General features: G+C 42.2%; 1 protein-coding gene across 1 annotated transcript in view; it reads left to right on the top strand.

Moving 5' to 3' along the window:
* FN1 (fibronectin 1) overlaps nt 1–12,689 on the top strand; it is a gene marked incomplete at its 5' end in the record, with an annotated part of 65,813 nt that extends 53,124 nt beyond the window's left edge. Inside the window, 9 exons of the mRNA XM_081095997.1 lie at nt 77–256; nt 1,377–1,466; nt 2,606–3,066; nt 4,075–4,213; nt 6,792–6,944; nt 9,672–9,797; nt 10,306–10,412; nt 10,968–11,078; nt 11,872–12,689. Coding sequence (XP_080952123.1) covers nt 77–256; nt 1,377–1,466; nt 2,606–3,066; nt 4,075–4,213; nt 6,792–6,944; nt 9,672–9,797; nt 10,306–10,412; nt 10,968–11,078; nt 11,872–11,943 — 1,439 coding nt within the window. The 3' untranslated portion in view covers nt 11,944–12,689. The remainder of the gene's footprint in view (nt 1–76; nt 257–1,376; nt 1,467–2,605; nt 3,067–4,074; nt 4,214–6,791; nt 6,945–9,671; nt 9,798–10,305; nt 10,413–10,967; nt 11,079–11,871) is intronic.
* Between the last annotated feature and the right edge of the window lie 7,505 nt (nt 12,690–20,194).

Genomic DNA, 20,194 nt, shown 5'->3' with positions numbered 1-20,194 from the left:
AAGGGCTGGAAAAGAGTGTGGGAGTAATTTTCTTGGTTATTCATTTTCTTAGAGACTTCATCTTGATTTTTTTTAGCCATCGATGCACCATCCAACCTGCATTTCCTGGCCTCCACACCCAACTCCTTGCTGGTAGCATGGCAGCCACCCCGAGCCAAGATTACTGGTTACATCATCAAGTATGAGAAGCCTGGGTCCTCTCCCAGAGAAGTGGTCCCTCGGCCCCGCCCTGGTGTCACAGAGGCTACTATTACTGGTATTGCTGCTTCCACGCTGTCATTCTCTCCTTACTCCCTAGGACAGAAAGTGCCTAGCAGACTCCAGCTGTGTCTTTGATGCTACACCATGAGAACAAGAAGCCCAAAGAGCATTCTCTGTGTAGGAGCTGTAGAGCTCAATACATCCCAAAAGGCATGAGTCCATGTGAAGGAAGTAATTTCAATACTGACCTAATGGCTTACCATCTTTTTATATGCTCTGCGTTTGCCAGATACTTGTCAGTCCTAGAAAAATACATTGTTCAAGGCAAGCTAGCTCATTTTAAGCTCCTTCTCTCTCAACTCCCTCAAAAGCAGATGATCTTGCAGGACTTGCCAGGGTACCACCTGCCCTCGCCCCTCATTATCCACTTTCACAGAATAGGTCTCGAGGCAAAGTGATTCCCAGCTACCCTTACTGGAGAGCATGCCTGGCCTGGGAACTAGGAGTTGTCCGTTTCAGTAGGAAAGATCAGAAGCCTCTGGTATTATTTTTCTCCAAGAGATTATATTTTCAAACTGTGTATAAGGTATTGTCTGGACTTTCAAATCCTATGGAACACAAAGGTACCAGAAACAGACACTGTATTTTTAAGAAACTTTGGGGCCAGGAAAACAGAATCTGATATGGGAGGAGTTGAATTGGATACTTCCTCTAGGGACCCCCCAAAGATTGCTCATTCTCTCCTGCAGAGCCCTTACCTGTCCTCTGACTTTGCATCGATCCTGTTGCTGAGGGCCATCTGGTTATTAGGCCTAAGCACATTCATGGATATAATCTGCAACGATCTCTCCCAAATGCTTACTCCACAATGCTGGTAGATTTTTTGCAATTCAAAAAGCAAAATAAGATCACGTGCTAAAAGAATGCCCAGAAAAATTTAGCATGATAGTGCTTATTTGGCTGTCAAGTTGGATAGTGAGAGCATTGTTTAGTGGCCATCGCATGCATAGTGTTTGGGTGTTTATAGAAGGGAAGGAAGTCAATTTTACCTTTCCAAGAGGACAGTGGGGGGAGGACAGAGGAAGCTTGCTCCCCAGGGGTGATTCCCAGCAAGATCCATTTCCACTTGACAAGCTGAGCCCACAGGTGTAACATGATGATCTGTCCTCCGTCAGGTTTGGAACCAGGAACTGAGTACACAATCCAAGTCATTGCCCTTAAGAACAACCAGAAGAGTGAGCCTCTGATCGGGAGAAAAAAGACAGGTAAAGAAAGGGTGCCTTCTGGGTAACCTGGAGACGGTCAAGGGAAAACTAATTACAAATGTTTAATTTTGCCGTGAAAAGGTTCTCCGGGTTTGGTTGCATTTCTCATGGAACCTTTTTTTTCTAACAGCGCAGCATATATGTTGTGCTCTTTGATAGCAGGGATAACGTAACATAATCTGTTAGTTCAGTTTTATTCTTTTCTTAGTCAAAATAAAGCCTTTTATTCACCTTTAAAAATTTCAAAACAGATCTGGAAATGTACAAGTGAAATGGCTACAGTTGCTATTTGTCTCTACCTTGTGTTGAAGTTAAAAATGTTTAAGAAAAAACGTTGGGAGAAAATTCCCTATTTGTCTTTATTACGTGATTTCTAAAACTTGCAGCCAACAAAATGTCTTACTTTTTCACCCAGTTTCAGTTTAATTTGAAGAAAGTGCTATATTTATGCTTATGGAAATTTGAAAATGAATATATATGCATTTTAACCTATTTCTACCATTTCAAACCATTGACCCAAACCTCTGGAATTCTCATACTTCAAATGCTGATATAATTAGTGTGGGTTCTAGTCCTTAAACTCAATTGTCAAGTGAAAAAACAAAAGTGGGGAAAGGCTGCACATTTAAATCCCAATAGGCTTCATTTGAGCAGAGGCAGCTTCTATGGGGCTGAGCGGTCTGAAGCTTTGTATGATAAATTCATACTAACACTTTTTTCCATTTTAAACTCTAAAGCAGGGGTGGGGAACGTTTTTTCTGCCAAGGGCCATATATAACATCATTCGAGGGCCATACAAAATTATCAACTTAAAAAATTGGCCTGTTATATTTGGTCAAACATTTAATTAACTCACCCCTATTGCCTTGGCAGGGCCAGACCAAATGATTCCACGGGCCTTACACGGCCCACGGGCCGGATGTTCCCCACCCCTGCTCTAAAGGAATCTTCGGGGGGGAAAATCATTAAGATTTCTTTCTGGAAAAAGTGTTTTGTGATCTAAGAACTGCTAATTTTCCAGGGGCTTTGATCAAATCAATAAACAGTCATTGTTGCCTGAGTTGATAATGACTACTGCTGGTACTTCGGGGAGCTTATTAACAAGCTTTGCTTTTTTGGCTCTAACCTCTCTTGGCTAGATGAGCTTCCCCAACTGGTAACCCTTCCACACCCCAATCTTCATGGACCAGAGATCTTGGATGTTCCCTCCACAGCTCAAAAGACCCCTTTCATCACCAATCCTGGGTCTGAAAACGGTATTCAGCTTCCTGGCACTTCGGGTCAGCAGCCCAGTGTTGGGCAACAAATGATCTTTGAGGAGCATGGTTTTAGGCGGACCACACCACCCACAACGGCCACCCCTGTAAGGCATAGGCCAGGACCATATCCGCCGAATGTAAATGAGGAGATCCAAATTGGTCATGTCCCCAGGGGAGACGTAGACCATCACCTCTACCCTCACGTTCTGGGACTCAAACCAAATGCTTCTACAGGACAAGAGGCTCTCTCTCAGACAACCATCTCTTGGACCCCATTCCAGGAAAGCTCTGAGTATATAATTTCATGTCATCCAGTTGGCATTGATGAAGAACCCTTACAGGTATTTAATGAATTTTTATCTTTACTCCTGACTGGGAAGCTGGGAAAGGAGCAAGCTAGACAACAGAAGTGAGCAAAACTCCCATATCAAGTGGCTAACATTTTCAGGATCTCTTAGGTGACTCAATTAGCCCTGATTTTTTTTTTTCTTTTTAATCTCAATGTGGTACTACTTCGGGTAGGGGTTGGGGGGAGTGTCATTCGTTATTATTTAGCAGAAAGAATGAAATCCTCTCTATTTTCCTCACTGATTTGAGGCTCCTTGGTAATGCAAAGAAATAATCCTAGAAAAGAGAGAAATATTCTGCCTGAATTTAAATTTGTGCCCATAAGGGTTGAAATACCATCCTATGGTTTGTCCTTGAAGAATCCCATTATCTACAATAGGTCTGAGGAGAAAGAACTTAGGTGAAGCTGTGCATATCAGCTGTTGTAAGTGATTGATTCTCTAACTAAAACTTCTGTTCTTTAATTTGTCTTGCTGGTATCAACTTTATTGTGTTCTCAGTTTTAGAAAGTGGCAGAATTTTAAAAACTGACTACAGCTGTGGCAGATTTATGAGCTTAGACACTTGAGTTGGAGGATTTTCCAAAGTGCCTTAAGGATTCTAGTGGGGGTCGGGTGCCACCTCTTGTGGGATGAATAAATCTCCCTACAGTGCCCACCTTCTATGTAAAGGGGGCCAGGCCAGGGTTTCCTGGGCTCGTGCAGACCTGCGACTGCAGCAGCTGGGACGGAGCCTGTCTCTAGAATTATTGAGGTCCCCAGGTAACTGCGGAGCACGTGGGGTAGATTTTTGGCAGGAAAATCTTGCAGGTAGAATTGTTGGCTATTCACCCCAAGTTCCATTTCTCTCCTTGGCTGTTTGGGTCCTTTTACCCCCTCTGCTTTATTGGTGTCCCTTTGTTTTGTTTACACAGTGAGGGTTATTGATAAGAGCATAGGGAAAGTCATGGATTCCTCTCTCTAATGCTTTCTCCCCTACTTTGGATGTGCTAATAATGGTAGTTCCGAGTTCCTGGAACTTCTGCTAGTGCTACCCTGACGGGTCTCACCAGAGGGACCACCTACAACATCATTGTGGAAGCACTGAAGGACCAGAAGAGGCACAAGGTTCGGGAGGAGGTTGTCACTGTGGGCAACTCGGGTATGTGAATGCCTGTGCTACTCAGGCCAGACTCCCCTCTGGGGGATGCTTTCTCCACTGACTGTTCCGTTGTTGCTGTTTTCCTTGAGCTTTGGGAAATAATGTTACATCATGAAGTAAATGAGCAACTTTAAATTAAATTACAGTGGAACCTCGTTTCTCGAACTGAATTCGTTTCCCCCATTGGAAATAATATAAATTGAATGAATGCGTTCCAGAACCCCAAATGATTCCCTGTTTTAACCCTTCTTAGATACAGTACACGTCTAATGTACTGTTTATAAATAAACACTTTAAAAACAGAAAGGACATGAAATGTAAATGAAAATTTAACAAAAAAGAAAAGAAATGTACAGTAGGAAAATGAAAATTAAACAATACTTATAAGCAACAAAAGCAAAAAAAAGCACGAGAATATTCATAGCACAATATCCTGAGATTTTAACAGTAGTAAACTGACTCAAATTCGCACATTCTCTCCTTTGTTACTTGGGAGATGCGTGACTGATCATACAGGCATCAGTATGAAAGGGTGGTCAGGTTGAGAAGTGAATTGTTCGATATGGGAGACATTCGAGAAACTAGGTTTCACTGTATTTTCCTAGTATCTTTGTAAAATGCATACATATAGGACAGAGTCACAAACGGGGACGTAATGATAGACCTGGCACAAGCTCAGATCCTTCGTCTGACACTCTTGAGTCCTTGCCAGAGTGCCTTTCTGAGTTGATACAGGGCACAGGTCCCCTGACCTCTCTGCCCAGACCATCTCCATGTCACCATGTTGGAGTCCTCTGGAGTGATTTTTAAGTACCTACCGAAACCCATGAAAGGAAATTCCCCATCCGTGGACATTAGGGGCAGCTGGTGTTTGTTCCTCATGTAAAATGCTACCAACACAGCCCATTTCTGTCCCAAGGGCTCCCTTATTCCAGTGTGATCTCCTTTTTTTTTCTGATGACATAGATCCAAAACCTCTGTCGAGGTTAAGTGGTCCTTGACTCTCTGCAGCACCCAGGAAGTGCTTTTAAACCAGTAGCGTGTCTGTCCCTTGGCTCTTCAACCTGCAGCAGCTGAAGATTCTCCAGGAAACATAAGATAGGGAGTCATCAAAACCCTGAGTCCTAAATCTTCCAGCCAGAGGGTGTCCTACCAGCAGGGAGACTAAATCCTTCCCCTGCTCAGGACTGGCTTTATTTCTAGGGTCAGTTGACCTGGTTTCAGCCTCCTTCCTCATCTGACGGTGCTGTTTACATGTATGAAGGCATGTGAATGAAGCAGTTGCATATCTGGCAGAGGAGGGGGGACGGGGTGTTATTTTGTGCTAGTTGTAGTATATATCCATGGTAACACACACCCTTTGCCTCGTGTGGTTTTACTAGTAGAACGCCACGTGAAAGACCTTGGTGCTTTTCCACATTTTTTTTTTTTTTTAAAGATTCCATCTCCCTAACTTTAGTCAGGTGGAATTTTAACGCCTGGTTATTTTTAGGAGGCTGAGTGAAACCCTTCATAGTCGTAAGTTCCTTCTATTTTTCTTTCCGCCTCCGTATTCCCAGCAGTGGTATTCTGCATTCTAGCCAGGTTCTCCTGGCTTTGAAACAGACTTTTTAGCCTCCCCAAACTATTTTTTTCCAAGGTGTTGCCTTTTAAACTATTAGGCACTTCAAATATCTGTGGCTTTTGATTTTTGCATTGTAAACAGTGAGATTGCATACACAGTGAGATGCAAAGACATGGAAGTTAACTTACCTAATTTTTAAAATAATTTGAAACATGCTTTGTTTGCATAAATTACTTTACAATAAGGTTTCCCCAAACACAAAGATCTAGATCTTAGGCAACGTGAAGACACCCCATTACCAATTTCTAAGTCATTCATATCCCATTGCTTCCTCTTATCCGGAACAATTGAGCATATTGATAAAGTAAAGCAGTCCTACAGTTAATTGCGATAATGGGCAAAATGTCAAAGTTTAGCACTATTTTCCAAAACTTGCAAAAATAAAGGTGAAGATCACATTATAATGGAGTATTGCAGTAAAAACAAAAGATGCTCTCTAGAGATTATTTATTTGGTGAGCACGTCCTAAGTGTTGGTAATGGACCAGTACTTTGACTTCATGATCTCACGTGACCATCACAAGATCCAGAGCAGGTAGCGATGTTCTGAGTATTATCCCCATATTACAGATGACTATAATATAATAACTAGCTTAAGGGCATCAGGTACTGATGGAGAGGTGTTTCCAGTCTTTGCAACTTAACTCGCTTAAATTGAGTCCAGATCTGTTTCATGTTCTATAGACTAGATTTACCAGAAATGAATTTTTAGAACTGATGACAAAAGTGAAAGATGGGTTTACTTTAAGATGCCTTTTCAAGTGTCCACTGGCAACATTTGAGCGTTGTTTATTAGAGCAGCTGTTGCCCTGATAGACAGGTGAATGCTTCTTAGTGCTACTGGGGCTTTTGTTTCAGATTCAATCATTATGTGGAATAATCAGTTTTCTTCTTATCCTCCAAAACTGCCAATAAGATGTCTTTTTTATTGCTTTTCCTCCTTTTCTTCATGTAGTTGACCCACCTACGGATGACTCGTGCTTCGACCCGTACACGGTTTCCCATTATGCCGTTGGAGAGGAGTGGGAGCGGTTTTCTGAATCTGGCTTTAAACTCTCCTGCCAGTGCTTAGGCTTTGGCAGTGGTCATTTCAGATGTGACTCGTCTAGTGAGTAGCTTGCTTGTCCATCCACTTATCGCCCTGTCTCTTCCAGCCCCACGCATCCGCACAGTGTGCCAGGGAATCATGTTTGGCAGACCCAGGCTCTTCCAAACATGAAGCAAACAGGGAGAGACTGCTTGACTCGAAGTAACATTTTGCATCATAGAAAAATGATGGGAAATTTTACTTGTGGAATATTGCTTATTTCAAGGGTAGTATGCCAATACGACAATTAAAATAAAATTTGTGGTGGTAGTATGATTAAACTCCTCTGTTAAGATACATGAGCTAAGTCAAATTCTTTGGAGCCAGGTCAAATGAGAGATAAAAGAAACCCCAAGGTTTTATATATATATATATATATATATATATATATATATATATATATATATATATATAATTGGTTTTTACAGAGAGGAAGGGAGAGGGGTAGAGAGTTAGAAACATCGATGACAGAGACACATCGATCAGCTGCCTCCTGCACACCTCCTACTGGGGATGTGCCTGCAACCAAGGTACATGCCCCTGACCAGAATCGAACCTGGGACCTTTCAGTCCGCAGGCCGATGCTCTATCCACTGAGCCAAACCGGTTAGGGCAACCTCAAGGTTCTTTTAACCTTTAGTGTTGAATGAGCTCACAGGTAAATACCTATGTTCGCAAATACTCTTTCTTTTTTAAAAAAAATATTTTTATTTATTTCAGAGAGGGAGAGATGGAAACATCAATGATGAGAGAGAATCATTGATTGGCTGACTCCTCCACGCCCCCTCTGGGGATGGAGCCAGCAACCCGGGCATGTGCCCTTGACCAGAATTGAACCTGGGACCCTTCAGTCCACAGGCCAATGCTCTATCCACTGAGCCAAACCATCTAGGGCAGTGGTCGGCAAACTGCGGCTCGCGAACCACATGTGGCTCTTTGGCCCCTTGAGTGTGGCTTTTCCACAAAATACCGACTTCTGCGCATGGGCCACGAAGTTTCAATCACACTGTACATGCACATCCGCATGTGGTATTTTGTGGAAGAGCCACACTCAAGGGGCCGAAGAGCCGCATGTGGCTTGCGAGCCGCAGTTTGCCTACCACTGACTAGGGCACCACTATCTCAACACAAACCAAACAAACTTGTATCAGAGTATATATACACACACACTCTCTCGTATCACACAAACACAGATGCATACCAAGTAGTTTGAATCTTTCTAAGTAATGCAGGGAGTACAGATAATGTGTAGATAATTAAGAATCTTTAATTAAAATTTATTTAATTTTCAACTTATAAAGAGATGGTAATATGAATTGTTTTAGTTAAAATGATCTGAGGAATTATTATATTTTGAGACTCAGTAGTAGAATTTATTAACCTTTTATTTATGCTTTGATTTTAGGGGATGTATTATTGATAACTGGTTCATTTTTGTTGGTGTTCATCATTATATCTTATAAACAAACCTTGTATAGACATATACCCAGAAATCATATTTGGAGAAATAAAACATAATAGATTTTTTCCCCAAAGTATTTTACTTAATTTGTGTACCTGAAATGGTTTAATTCAGACTGAAGCATAAAACGACCAATTTTTTCACTGCAGACGACTATGCTTGACCATCTGAAAATGGAAAGAGCAACAGAGGTGTCATCATGTTTAGGAGTTGGCATAGTTTTTAAAGTATATTTTATTGATTTTTAGAGAGGAAAAGAGAGAGATAGAAACATCAATGATGAGAGGGAATCATTGATTGGCTGCCTCCCGCACGCCCTCCACTGGGAACCGAGCCCGCAACCCAGGCATGTGTCCTTGGCTGGAACCAAAACTGGGACCCTTCAGTCCAGAGGCTGACGCTCTACCCATTGAGCCAAACCAACCAGGGCAGAGTTGGCATTTTTAACATTTGGCATCAATTAAGCGGTTTTTCATTTATGCAACTGAACTATTTTTAAGCTTATATATATATTGCCTATATAAATGTTAGGTACAATTTTGGGAGCAGAGCTATAATTTGATTTATGTGGCTCAAATGACATATTCTTTGCTTAGATGTCTTAACTGTTGATTAACTTAAAGTGTAAGGAATGACATTGATAGAATGGACGTAATATACTGTTTTACAAACTTCTGAAATGTGTTTTGTTTCAGTATGAACTGTGGGGATGAAAAAGTTAGCTTTTATGTGTAGTAGTAAAGATATATAACTGTTAGCTCTCCTTAAAACCAGTCTTATTATTAGGGATAGTGACCAATGTTTATCATTTTGTTTGCTTTTTTTTTTTTGATACACAGATTTATTCTTTTTCTCTTCTCATTTACAAGACACACATTGTGGCATATAGAAACCTGCTGATCTTTGTGGGGGTTTTTGGTTAATGGAGCTACTTTGTATCCAGGATCTCTGCAAATCCAAAGTGATTTTCTACTCCTAAAATACTCAAATCCTATTTTAGTGTTACCTTAATAATGAGAATTCAAATGAAGGTCACTGACTGTTCTTGTGATGTGATTATGGTGGAATACATTGAATCTTCAAAGAGCCTAGAAAATGTTAAATGGTAAAGATAATATTTTAAAATCCAGTCCCCCCACCCCCAAAAAAATGGTTTGTCTTAGGCATGATGACCTTTAACCTTCCTTACCATTCTTCCAGATGCGTGTGTGACATGTCCCAGTGCAGTCACTGTCTTGTGAGTCAGAACCCACCACTAACTCTTTGCCTGACCCCCCGCCCCACAGAGTGGTGCCACGACAATGGTGTGAACTACAAGATTGGAGAGAAGTGGGATCGGCAGGGAGAAAACGGCCAGATGATGAGCTGCACGTGTCTTGGAAACGGAAAAGGAGAATTCAAGTGTGATCCTCGTACGTTGCCACAGATCATTTTTAGGGTCTTGTCAAGCACTCCCACACTCATTACTGAGCTGCCGCTCTCATTCATGGGAACGAGTGGAGTTGTTCAGTCTCCCTGAGGAATGGACAGTGGGTTTATTAATCTTGTGATTTGGGAAGGCAGAGACAAGCTTCAAAAATGAGCCATGATTTAATGTTATTACAGGCACTTTAGCACTTTTCCATCCTGAGCATTTTGACCATAAACTGCAGTGAAAAGTTAGCAGAAAGCTTTACGGGTCTTTAGACTCAACTTTTAAAATACAATCTCCATCTTCTTAGTTTATTAGATCAAGTTTTTGGAAATGCTGCCCTATGGTCCGCACAGCAGTTTCTCTATTACGAATAATTCCCATAAATGTGGTATTTTGGTTGTGATGATGCAAATTTAGGTGGAAACAGAAGCCACCCCCACACCGGGGTCCCGTCTGTCTGATTGCTCTCAGTCTTACACGCACTTCTGACTTGGGTCTTCATGTAGATGAGACAACGTGCTACGATGATGGGAAGACGTACCACGTCGGAGAACAGTGGCAGAAGGAATATCTCGGTGCTATTTGCTCCTGCACATGCTTTGGGGGCCAGCGGGTAAGGCTCTCTGCAACTTAGATAAGATCAGGAGAAGATGATTCAGGATTGAGCTTCTTGTGTGCATGCTGTACGTACGAGTGTGGCAGTACCCCCTATGAAATGTTGAAGCACCTCATTTCCTGTTGGCACATAGCTGCCTGAGTGATACCCTTTCCAGTCCTCCCCTTTTGTGGCAGCCTCAGCCCCTCCCACACCCAGTGTTCTCAGGCTGTTCTCTCTTCTTTGGCGCCTAACCTATTAAGGTTGGGTAGCACTCAGCCTCCAGCTCCAATCTAAAGTACAGGTGCCCCTTTGGCATTGTTGCTAAGTATGTTGAATAACACCCCAGATCTAAGACAGTGCCCCTTCCTTCACCTTTTCTCTTGAGTATTCAGCCTAAGTATATTCTACAAAGGTTATAAATTCATGAAATCATCATCAAAGTGTCCTTTGTGACTAAACTGTTTATATTTTGCCAATGAAGAACTGACATTCTTTTGTAAACCCACGCACTAACCCTGTGATGTGCTGCTCTTCTTGTAACCCCATCTGACTGCACGCCTTTGCTCTCAGGGCTGGCGCTGTGACAACTGCCGCAGACCCGGCGCTGAACCTGGTCACGAAGGCGCTACTGGTCACTCCTACAACCAGTATCCTCCGAGATACCATCAGAACTCAAACACTGTGAGTACATTTGCACGAGCATTTCTCCCCTAAGTGCAATTGGTCACATAGTAGGGATTCTCTTTCCATGGGTACTTTTCTTTTGAATGAACCTATTTTAAAAACAAAACAAAATAGCCCTGACCAGTTTGGCTCAGTGGGTAGAACATCAGCCTGGGGACTGAAGGGTTCCAGGTTCCAGGTTCCAGGTCAAGGGCATGTACCTTGGTTGCGGGCACATCCCCAGTAGGAGGCATGCAGGAGGCAGCTGATCGATGTTTCTCTGTCATCAATGTTTCTAACTCTCTATCCCTCTCCCTTCCTCTCTGTAAAAAATCAATAAAATATATTTTAAAAAAAATAACCTTTAAATAACTTGAGTACTGTATCCTATAACATAATTTTGGTTCTAATGGATAACCTCTTGAACATTACCTTTTACTCAGTTTATTGAGTTTGTTGCTAGGTTCTCTTTTTTTAAATATATTTTTAATGATTTCAGAGAGGAAGGGAGAGGGAGAGAGAGATAGAAATATCAATGATGAGAGAGAATCATTGATCAGCTTCCTCCTGCACATACCCCACTGGGGATCAAGATCACAACCCGAGCATGTGCCCTGACGGGGAATCGAACCATGACCTCCTGGTTCATAGGTTGACACTCAACCACTGTGCCACACCAGTCGGGCTATTGCTAGGTTCTTAACGCTAGAAATATTCTATCTGGAAGTAATTGCCATAGAAGGCCCCCCTCTTTTTTCTGTACACTTTGCAGTATTTGCTGCTAATTTTTCTTTGTCTTCCATTTTAACAGAATGTCAACTGCCCAATTGAGTGCTTCATGCCTTTAGATGTACAGGCTGACAGAGAAGATTCCCGGGAGTAATATTTCCAGCCCAGAAAACCACGCGTGGATCTCTGCCACGGCCCATCCCAACTGGAGCGACATTAGCAGACCCCATCCTAGAGTGTTCGTTTCTTTCTTAAGCCCTTTGCTCTGGAGAGTAACTTCTCCAGCTTCAGCTCAGCCCACAGCTTCTCCAAGCATCACCCTGGGAGTGTTTTGAAACTTTTCTAGTAAAAGGGGGCAGTTCCTTGCTTGTACTGCTCCAAAGTGTTCAACACCGCTCAGTATTTTTAATGAGATGATTCTAACTTGTGACTTGGTTTGGGATCCGCAGGGAAGCGCATGCACCAACCCAGATGCAGAATGTACTGAAATGATATTACCAAAACTTTAAGTGGGAAAGTTACCCAAACACTTCTGCTTCCACTTAACCGTCTGGCCCGCGATATTGTAGGAACGGCATGTCCCTGTTACTGTGACATTTAAAATATCCACAGTGCTCACTTTTTCCAAATGATTCTAGTAATTACCTAGAAATATTTTTCTCTTACCTGTTATTTATCAATTTTTCCCCAGTATTTTTATATGGAAAAAAAAACTGCATTGAAGACACTTAGTATGCAGTTGATAAGAGGAATTTGGTTTAATAATGGTTGGTGATTATTTTTTATACTGTACATGCCAAAGCTTTACTACTGTGGAAAGACAACTGTTTAATAAAAGATTTACATTCCACAACTTGAACGTCATGGCTTCTCTTTTATATAAAGACGTTTTGGGGCACATAATTCTTATGGATGTTCTTTTTCTTTTCAGTTCAGCAACATTTTAAAAACCTTTGTGTTCAGTTCTCTGATTCTTGGTGATTTCAGTGCAAGAGTTTCTAAATCGCTACAAAAGCACAGATTCATTCTTGTCATTTCATCTCCTCAGCAGTGGAGAAACTTTTGTATTTTCCACTTTACCACATTTAAGTGGATGTAAATATTCATCCAACTTGCTAGCTAGTTCTTCAGAAGTTAAGTCGAAACAACCTCTAGTTGCTCTTTTCTAATTATAATTCTTCCCTCCCCAGAGATTACCTGCAAGGGGAGTGCAAAGGTGACAGATGCAGAAGCTACTTGAATAGTACAGCATGAAGGAGTTTTGTCCTAAGGAAACCCCGTGGTGTAATTACCTCAATCCAACTTGTCTGCATTTGTGTCAGCCACAGTTTTAGGGTCCCCCAGCTGAACAAAGTTGTGGTCTGCAAAAGCCATTTCCTTTTCAGTTTAACTTTGTGGAAACAACAAAACTCTGAAATTAAACCTGGCACTCAGACTAATAGTGGCACTGGGAATAGTTGATTATTAATTAGTAGAATATTAACACATAAAATAAAAGACATGAAAATACATTTTACATGCAACTATGCAATGTAGGAAAATATTTTTAATGAATAACCTGGCAATGAATATTAAGACTCTATAGAAAGAGATTTCCTCAGGTTTCTTTGTTTTAAAAAGCAAATTTACATTTGAGTTGATTTTGTTCATAAATGCTGATGGTTAGCATCTCATTGGGGGTAGGTTTTATGGTGTTATTTTATAAAGACTACTAGTGTCCCAGTGCACAGATTTGTGCACACTGAAAGGAAACTAATTAGAAGAAATATTTTCATGTTGCTATTCACCCTTTATAATAGAGTATCAACCAAATTCACAACCAACAATGACAGGTTGAAACAAACACATGTGATTGGTGCCAGCGAGCGCTTTATATGTGTCGCACATGTCTGAGTCAGCTTAGCCTTTTATAGATATAGATAAACTTGCTTAATTAGACCTGCTTTCTGATTTAACTTTTTCCAGCCCAGTGAAGCAACCCAACTTCTCTTTCAGGTAATTGTCAGCAACACAGCAGTAAATATCAACACGAAGCAGATTATTATTGTAGATCACACAGGGAGAACAAAGGGTAAAATATTTAACTGCAGCAGTGTTTGACTACATTCTGCACAGTGAGAAAACCTGAAGTCATTTTCAAGTTCCACCATTTCTTACTTCTTTTCAGTCGGGTCAAGTTTCCAAACTCTAAATTTCCATTTTCCAGTTAATGAAAAGAAAATAGGATTCTGCTGAACGGAGTCTCCTATTTACCTACTCCAGGATGGACCTCTGTGAGGATCAAATGAGATGAGGCATGTGAAAACACTTCACAAACATTTGGCTAAAATGTAAAATGTCTGCACCTGGCTATAAAGCAAATAGGGTTAATAGGGTTCCTGGGCTGAAGAAACTCTAAGGAGGCTAGTCGCTAGGGAGAGGAAGCCAGGTGTTGCTACGTGATGTCATTACCCAGTGCCACAGCAACCGTTTCCAGGCTGGGCTGGGCTGTGGGCGGCATTTTTCGACATGGGGTCTTGGCAGCGTCGGCTGTGATTTGGTGGGGTATCACTCTGGGGTGGTGGTGGGGCCTGGTTTGTTGGCGCCAGGTCCATGGTGCCGTTGGTTTTTAAATGGCCAGTGCGCATCATGGCAGCTCCTGCATTGAGCGTCTGCCCCATAGTGGTCAGTGTGCGTCATAGCTACTGGGTGATCAGATGGATGAACACTTAGCCTTTTATATATATAGATAGACTAGAGGCCCAGTGCACGAAATTTGTGCACTGGGGGGGGGGGGAGGTGTCCCTCAGCCCAGCTTGCACACTCTTGCTGTCTGGGATCTCTAAGGGGATGTCTGTCTGCTGGTTTTCTTCTATTTTTAAGATGTTCTCTGCCTTTGGTTTTTTTGTGGTTTCCCTCTAATGCACCCAGGTATTAATTTTCTCCTAGCAGTCCTTGCAGTCTGGGACCCTTTGCTCCTTACTGCCCACCTGCTCACGCCTTACCACTCAGTTAACTGCTCCTTAGAAGCAGGCTCCTTACCATTCAGCTCGCTGCTGCTTAGCGCTGCTGCAGAGGTGGGAGAGGCTCCCACCGTGCTCACCAGCCATGAGCCCGGCTTCTGACTGAATGGCAGTCCCCATGTGGGAGCACACTGACCACCAGGGGAAGCTCCTGTGTTGAACGTTTGCCCCCTGATGGTCAGTGCTCATGGCGACCAGTCGTTCTGGTTGTTCCGCCATAACGGTCGCTGGGCTTTTATTATATACACTAGAGGCCCGTTGCATGAAGATTTGCACAATAGGCTTTCCTTCCCCTGGCTGCTGGCACCGGTTTTCCTCTGGCACCTGGGACCCAGGCCTGTGGTCCGGCTGCAGCAGAGAAGCCAAGCCTCGAGGCTAGGCTTCTCCTCTCCAGCCGCAGTGAGGCTTGGCTTCTCAGAGAAGCCAAGCCTCTTCAGTCTTTAGTCTTCACTCCTGCCAGAGCCTTCACTCTTCGCTCCTCGCCTACATATGCAAATTAACCACCATCTTTGTTGGGTTAATTTGCATAGTCGCTCTGATTGGCTGGTGGGCGTAGTAGAGTGACACTAATTTGCATGTTTCTCTTTTATTAGTGTAGATACTTCCATTGGAAATTCTATACCATTTCTAGTTGTACATAACTCTTAAAGTGATTAAGAAATATATCCACATATTTAAGTGCCGAAATCGCTTCCCATTTAGTAAATTTCTCTTACTGTGGTAGAGAAAGTGGCAGGCTACAACTGAAAAATCATTTTCAGGGGATACGTTCCAACCATTAAAAAAAAGAAAACACCCACTCTTGGGATGTCTCAATTTGGGAACATTTAAACATTATCATAAAGGCTAATAAAGCAGAAGCAGCACAAAGACGACCTGGCACTGCCATAGGGTTTTCAGACTGAAAAAGTTCTTTTTTTTTAAAAAGTTCTTTTTAGAGCATATGTGATGCTCATGCTATTATCACTGCCGCATGGTCCCATTCCATGTCCTCGTTAAAAGATCCCATTGGGATTGCAAACAAAAATCTATATAAATTACAAAGAGAATATTTTAAGTAATAAAAGTGCCAGAGAATCAATTCTTCAGTTGAAAGCCCAAAATGGGAAACTTTTTTAATAACAATCCTCAGTAGAATTCAGGTAAGATATTAAAACATGTTTTACATTTCCTTGAATTCCTATGTAGTGTTTAGAGACAGATAGGTTTTTTAACAATCTCAGGAGGCAACTTCATCTCTAACATAGCACTGAGTGGAGCTTCCAAAGACTTGCAATTAGTATTATTTGGAGGCTGAGAAGGTGCCTAGTGTGGGGTGGTGGTCAGCATCCTGCACCTGCTGGGGCTGGCATCACCTTTCCTCCAGGCTACCTACCACAGCAGGCTCCCCTTGCAAACAATATGTCAAATGGTAAGGGATTACCCCTGGGCCATCTCTCTTTGCATCAGGGTACCTTGGAACCAGCCAAAGGGAACATTGCCTCTGCCAGGAGACTGCGGGCAGGACTTCACAATAAGACCTGATATGTATAATCCAGCATCAGCTGTAAGATGCTGACCCAAGAGCGGAAAAGATGTACAGTATTTCACTCCAAAACATGCTACTTTGGTGGAGAAATTGGAACCCTCATACGTTGCTGAGGGGGAATGTAAAATGCTGCAGCTGCTGTGAAAAAGTTTGGTGGTTCTTCAGAAAGTTAACCCCTATTTCCATAGGGCCCTGCGATGCTACCCCTAGGTATACAGCCAGAACTGAAGCATGTTCACATACAAACTTGTACAAAAACGTTCATAGCACCATTATTCACTGTAGCCCCAAAGTGGAACCAACCCAAATGTCCATCAATGGATGAACGAGTAAACAGAATGTGGTCTATTCATTCACTGGAGGATTATTTGACCATAAAAAGGGAAGTACTCACACATTCTACAACATGAACCTTAGAAACATTGTGCTAAGTGAAAGAAGTCAGGCACATATCACATGATTCCATTCATATGAAATGTCCAGAATAGGCAAACCAATAGAAAGAGAAAGTAGATTGTTATCAGGGGCTGAGGAATAGAGAGTAACTGCTTACTGGGGATGGAGATTCTTTGTGGGATAATGAAAATGTTCTGCAACTAGATCAGGGGTGGGCAAACTTTTTGACTCGAGGGCCACAATGGGTTCTTAAACTGGACCGGAGGGCCAGAACAAAAGCATGGATGGAGTGTTTGTGTGAACTAATATAAATTCAAAGTAAACATCATTACATAAAAGGGTACGGTCTTTTTTTTGTTTAGTTTTTATTCATTTCAAACGGGCCGGATCCTGCCCGCGGGCTGTAGTTTGCCCACGGCTGAACTAGATAGTGTGATGGCAGGACTAGATAATGTGAATATACTTACAATCACTGGCTTGTACACTGTAAAATGGTTAAAATGGTAAAAGTTATGTTTCATAAATTTTATTTTAATAAAAAAAGTTAAAAAAAAATGCCATGTTAGTTCCAGAAAAGTCTGTTTATTGGTAAAAAGTGGAGTGTGGGAAAAAGAATAGGTGTTAGGGTGTAGGAACTCTGAAACATTTTGGCTACCTATTTGGAAACTGAAATAAACTCTTCCATAAATATACACTTACTACTTTTTATGGAAATTTCCATACATTAATATCCTCCAGTACCTTCCATGCCATCATATACTCAAAAGCATTATGAAAATAATCAGCATTTTTTATAAACAGCATTTCCTTTTTTTAAATACATTTTTTTATTGATTTCAGAGAGGAAGGGAGAGGGGAAAGATAGAAACATCGATGATGAAAGAGAATCTTTGATCTGCTGCTTCCTGCACGCCCCCTACTGGGACTTGAGCACACAACCCAGGCATGTGCCCTTGACTGAAATGGAACCTGAGACCCTTCAGTCTGCAGGCTGATGCTCTATTCACTGAGCCAAAGCAGCTAGGGCTAGACAGCATTTCTTAAGTTCCAGGTGGTGTTCCAAGTGCTCTTATTATCTATTTACCCCTCAGAGCAACCGTTAAGAGGTGGGTACTGTCAGCACCATTACTCCACAATAGTGAAGGAAAGGCTGAGGAATTAGCCAGGTCAGTAGCAGAGCTGGGACTTGACCCTGACAAATACCCAGGACATTTATTTTGAAAAGGGAGCTACTCTCTTTTCCAGGAACAAATTTGCCCCCAAGTTATAGATGAAAAACAAATTTCAAGAGGTTAAACCAGCTGTGGGCAAACTACAGCCCGCGGGCCGGATCCGGCCCGTTTGAAATGAATAAGACTAAAAAAAAAAAAGACAGTACCCTTTTATGTAATAATGTTTACTTTGAATTTATACTAGTTCACACAAACACTCCATCCATGCTTTTGTTCCAGCCCTCCGGTCCAGTTTAAGAACCCACTGTGGGCCTCGAGTCAAAAAGTTTGCCCACCCCCAGGTTAAACCATAAACCCAAGCTCACCCAGCAGTGAGTGGCAAAACAAAGTAGTGATTATCTCAAAGAGCTTGAGACAGTTTTGTGGAGGGTTAGATGGGGCCACAATCTAGAACGGGCATGGGAGGGGGAGGGTGCTATTGGAGAAAGTATTTTTCTTGACCTGGTTGTTGGTGACACAGTTGTTTAAAAATTATTCCTTGCCTGGACGGTGTGGCTCAGTGGTTGAGCATCAACCCATCAACTAAGTCACTGGTTTGATTCCCGATCAGGGCACATGCCTGGGTTGCAGGCTCGATCTCCAGGAGGGGGTGTGCAGGAGGCAGCCAATCGATGATGTTTCCCTCATCACTTTTTCTCTCTAGCCATCTCCCTTCCTCTCTCTATAAATATCAATAAAAACATATTTTTTTTAAAAATATTCCTTGAACTGTAGCTGTTTTATGCTCTTTCCATAGGCATGATTTATTACAATCTACTGTGCCTAACAGACCACACTGCATACTTTCTACAAGAGAGATACTCAGGGGATACTGCAAGAGATATGTGAAGTAATAGTGAACAGAAACGTTATCTTTAAAAAAATAGCTAAGGAACAATTTATCTCCCTAACCCAGAATTGAAAGCTTAGGATTCATTATGGGAGTTTTGAGGGGGGTGGAGGAGTGGGGAGGGACAAAGTTGTGAAAGTGGGCACAAGTTCTTAACTTATTAGGAGAAAAATAGAGCTATCAATTCAAATTTCAAATCCAAATGTATCAATAATTGATTGACAAGAATATGAATGAACTGAATGTCTTTATGACCTACCCTCAGAGGTCACACTTTCTTATACATTATTTTATTGGTCACATCACACAAGCCAGCCTTGGCTCAATGTGGGAGGGTTCTATACACAGACTACATTAGTCAATATATTAATGACTAGAAGAATGACCTTAAAAAAAAGAGCTGCAGAAATTTTAATTGGGGAGGAGGTAGGTTAAAGACATGGCAGAAGGTGGGACTCATCTGTTTAAGGCAGTGGTTCTCAACGTTGGCTGCACATTAGAATCACTTGGGAATCTTTTTAAAATCCTGATTTCTGGGCTTCATCCTCCGGAAATTCTGTTTCTTTGTTATGGGGTGGGGCCACAACATAAGTAACAAAGAAACAAAACTTCTGGAGGATGAAGCCCAGAAATCAGGATTTTAAAAAGATTCCCAAGTGATTCTAATGTGCAGCCAACGTTGAGAACCACTGGTTTAAGGGGAAAGATGACAAAAGCTTTTAGCTGGTCTCAGGTGTAAGAGGTTATAGTCAGGACCACACGTGCAGGACGTAAATGCACGATGACATCATGACGCAGGGAGGCGCTGCCCTCCCCCACTCCCGGGCGCTGGACTTCTCCGTGGGAATCCCGAAGTGGAGTGTGGTCTGCGTCTGGGCACTAAGCAGTCGTTATATTTTTTATGCAGCTGCAGAGGGGACATTGCTGAAGTGACGGGAAACATTTCACTTCTCACAGAGGGAAAGGTAAGTACCAGCATTATCCATCCGTATGGGGTCAACAGAAGACATTAATCTCTTCCTAGGTGTTGGTCCCCAGGGACAATCTGCTGTGCTTAGCAGGCAGAAAGCCATGCTTTTCATAACTGTGATGGACAGAAACGGAGTGGGATTGTGGCATCTAGTCAGCGCTGCTCGGCTTCTCTGGCTCACATGATGGTTCTCAGAAGTTTCTCACAAATAATGTGTTGGGATGTGCTGAACTCCAAGAGGTCGGGATACTCCTGTGTTTCTTACACACAAATGTTTGTGTGCAAGACCCTAGATCATTTTCCTCCCCCAAATTATCAGAGAAAGTTTGTTTAGAGATAATAGAAGCGAGCCAGCTGGGCTGCGTAGGCTCAGAAAACTAGTTACAGAGGCAGAAGAAGGGTCCTTGGAGCTTAGGAGAAAGACAAAGGTAACACACCTGGGGGAGGA

Source organism: Myotis nattereri, assembly GCF_964212035.1.
Source record: "Myotis nattereri genome assembly, chromosome: 7".
In the NCBI taxonomy this organism is placed as follows: domain Eukaryota; kingdom Metazoa; phylum Chordata; class Mammalia; order Chiroptera; family Vespertilionidae; genus Myotis; species Myotis nattereri.
This window is presented reverse-complemented; position numbering and strand designations above follow the sequence as displayed.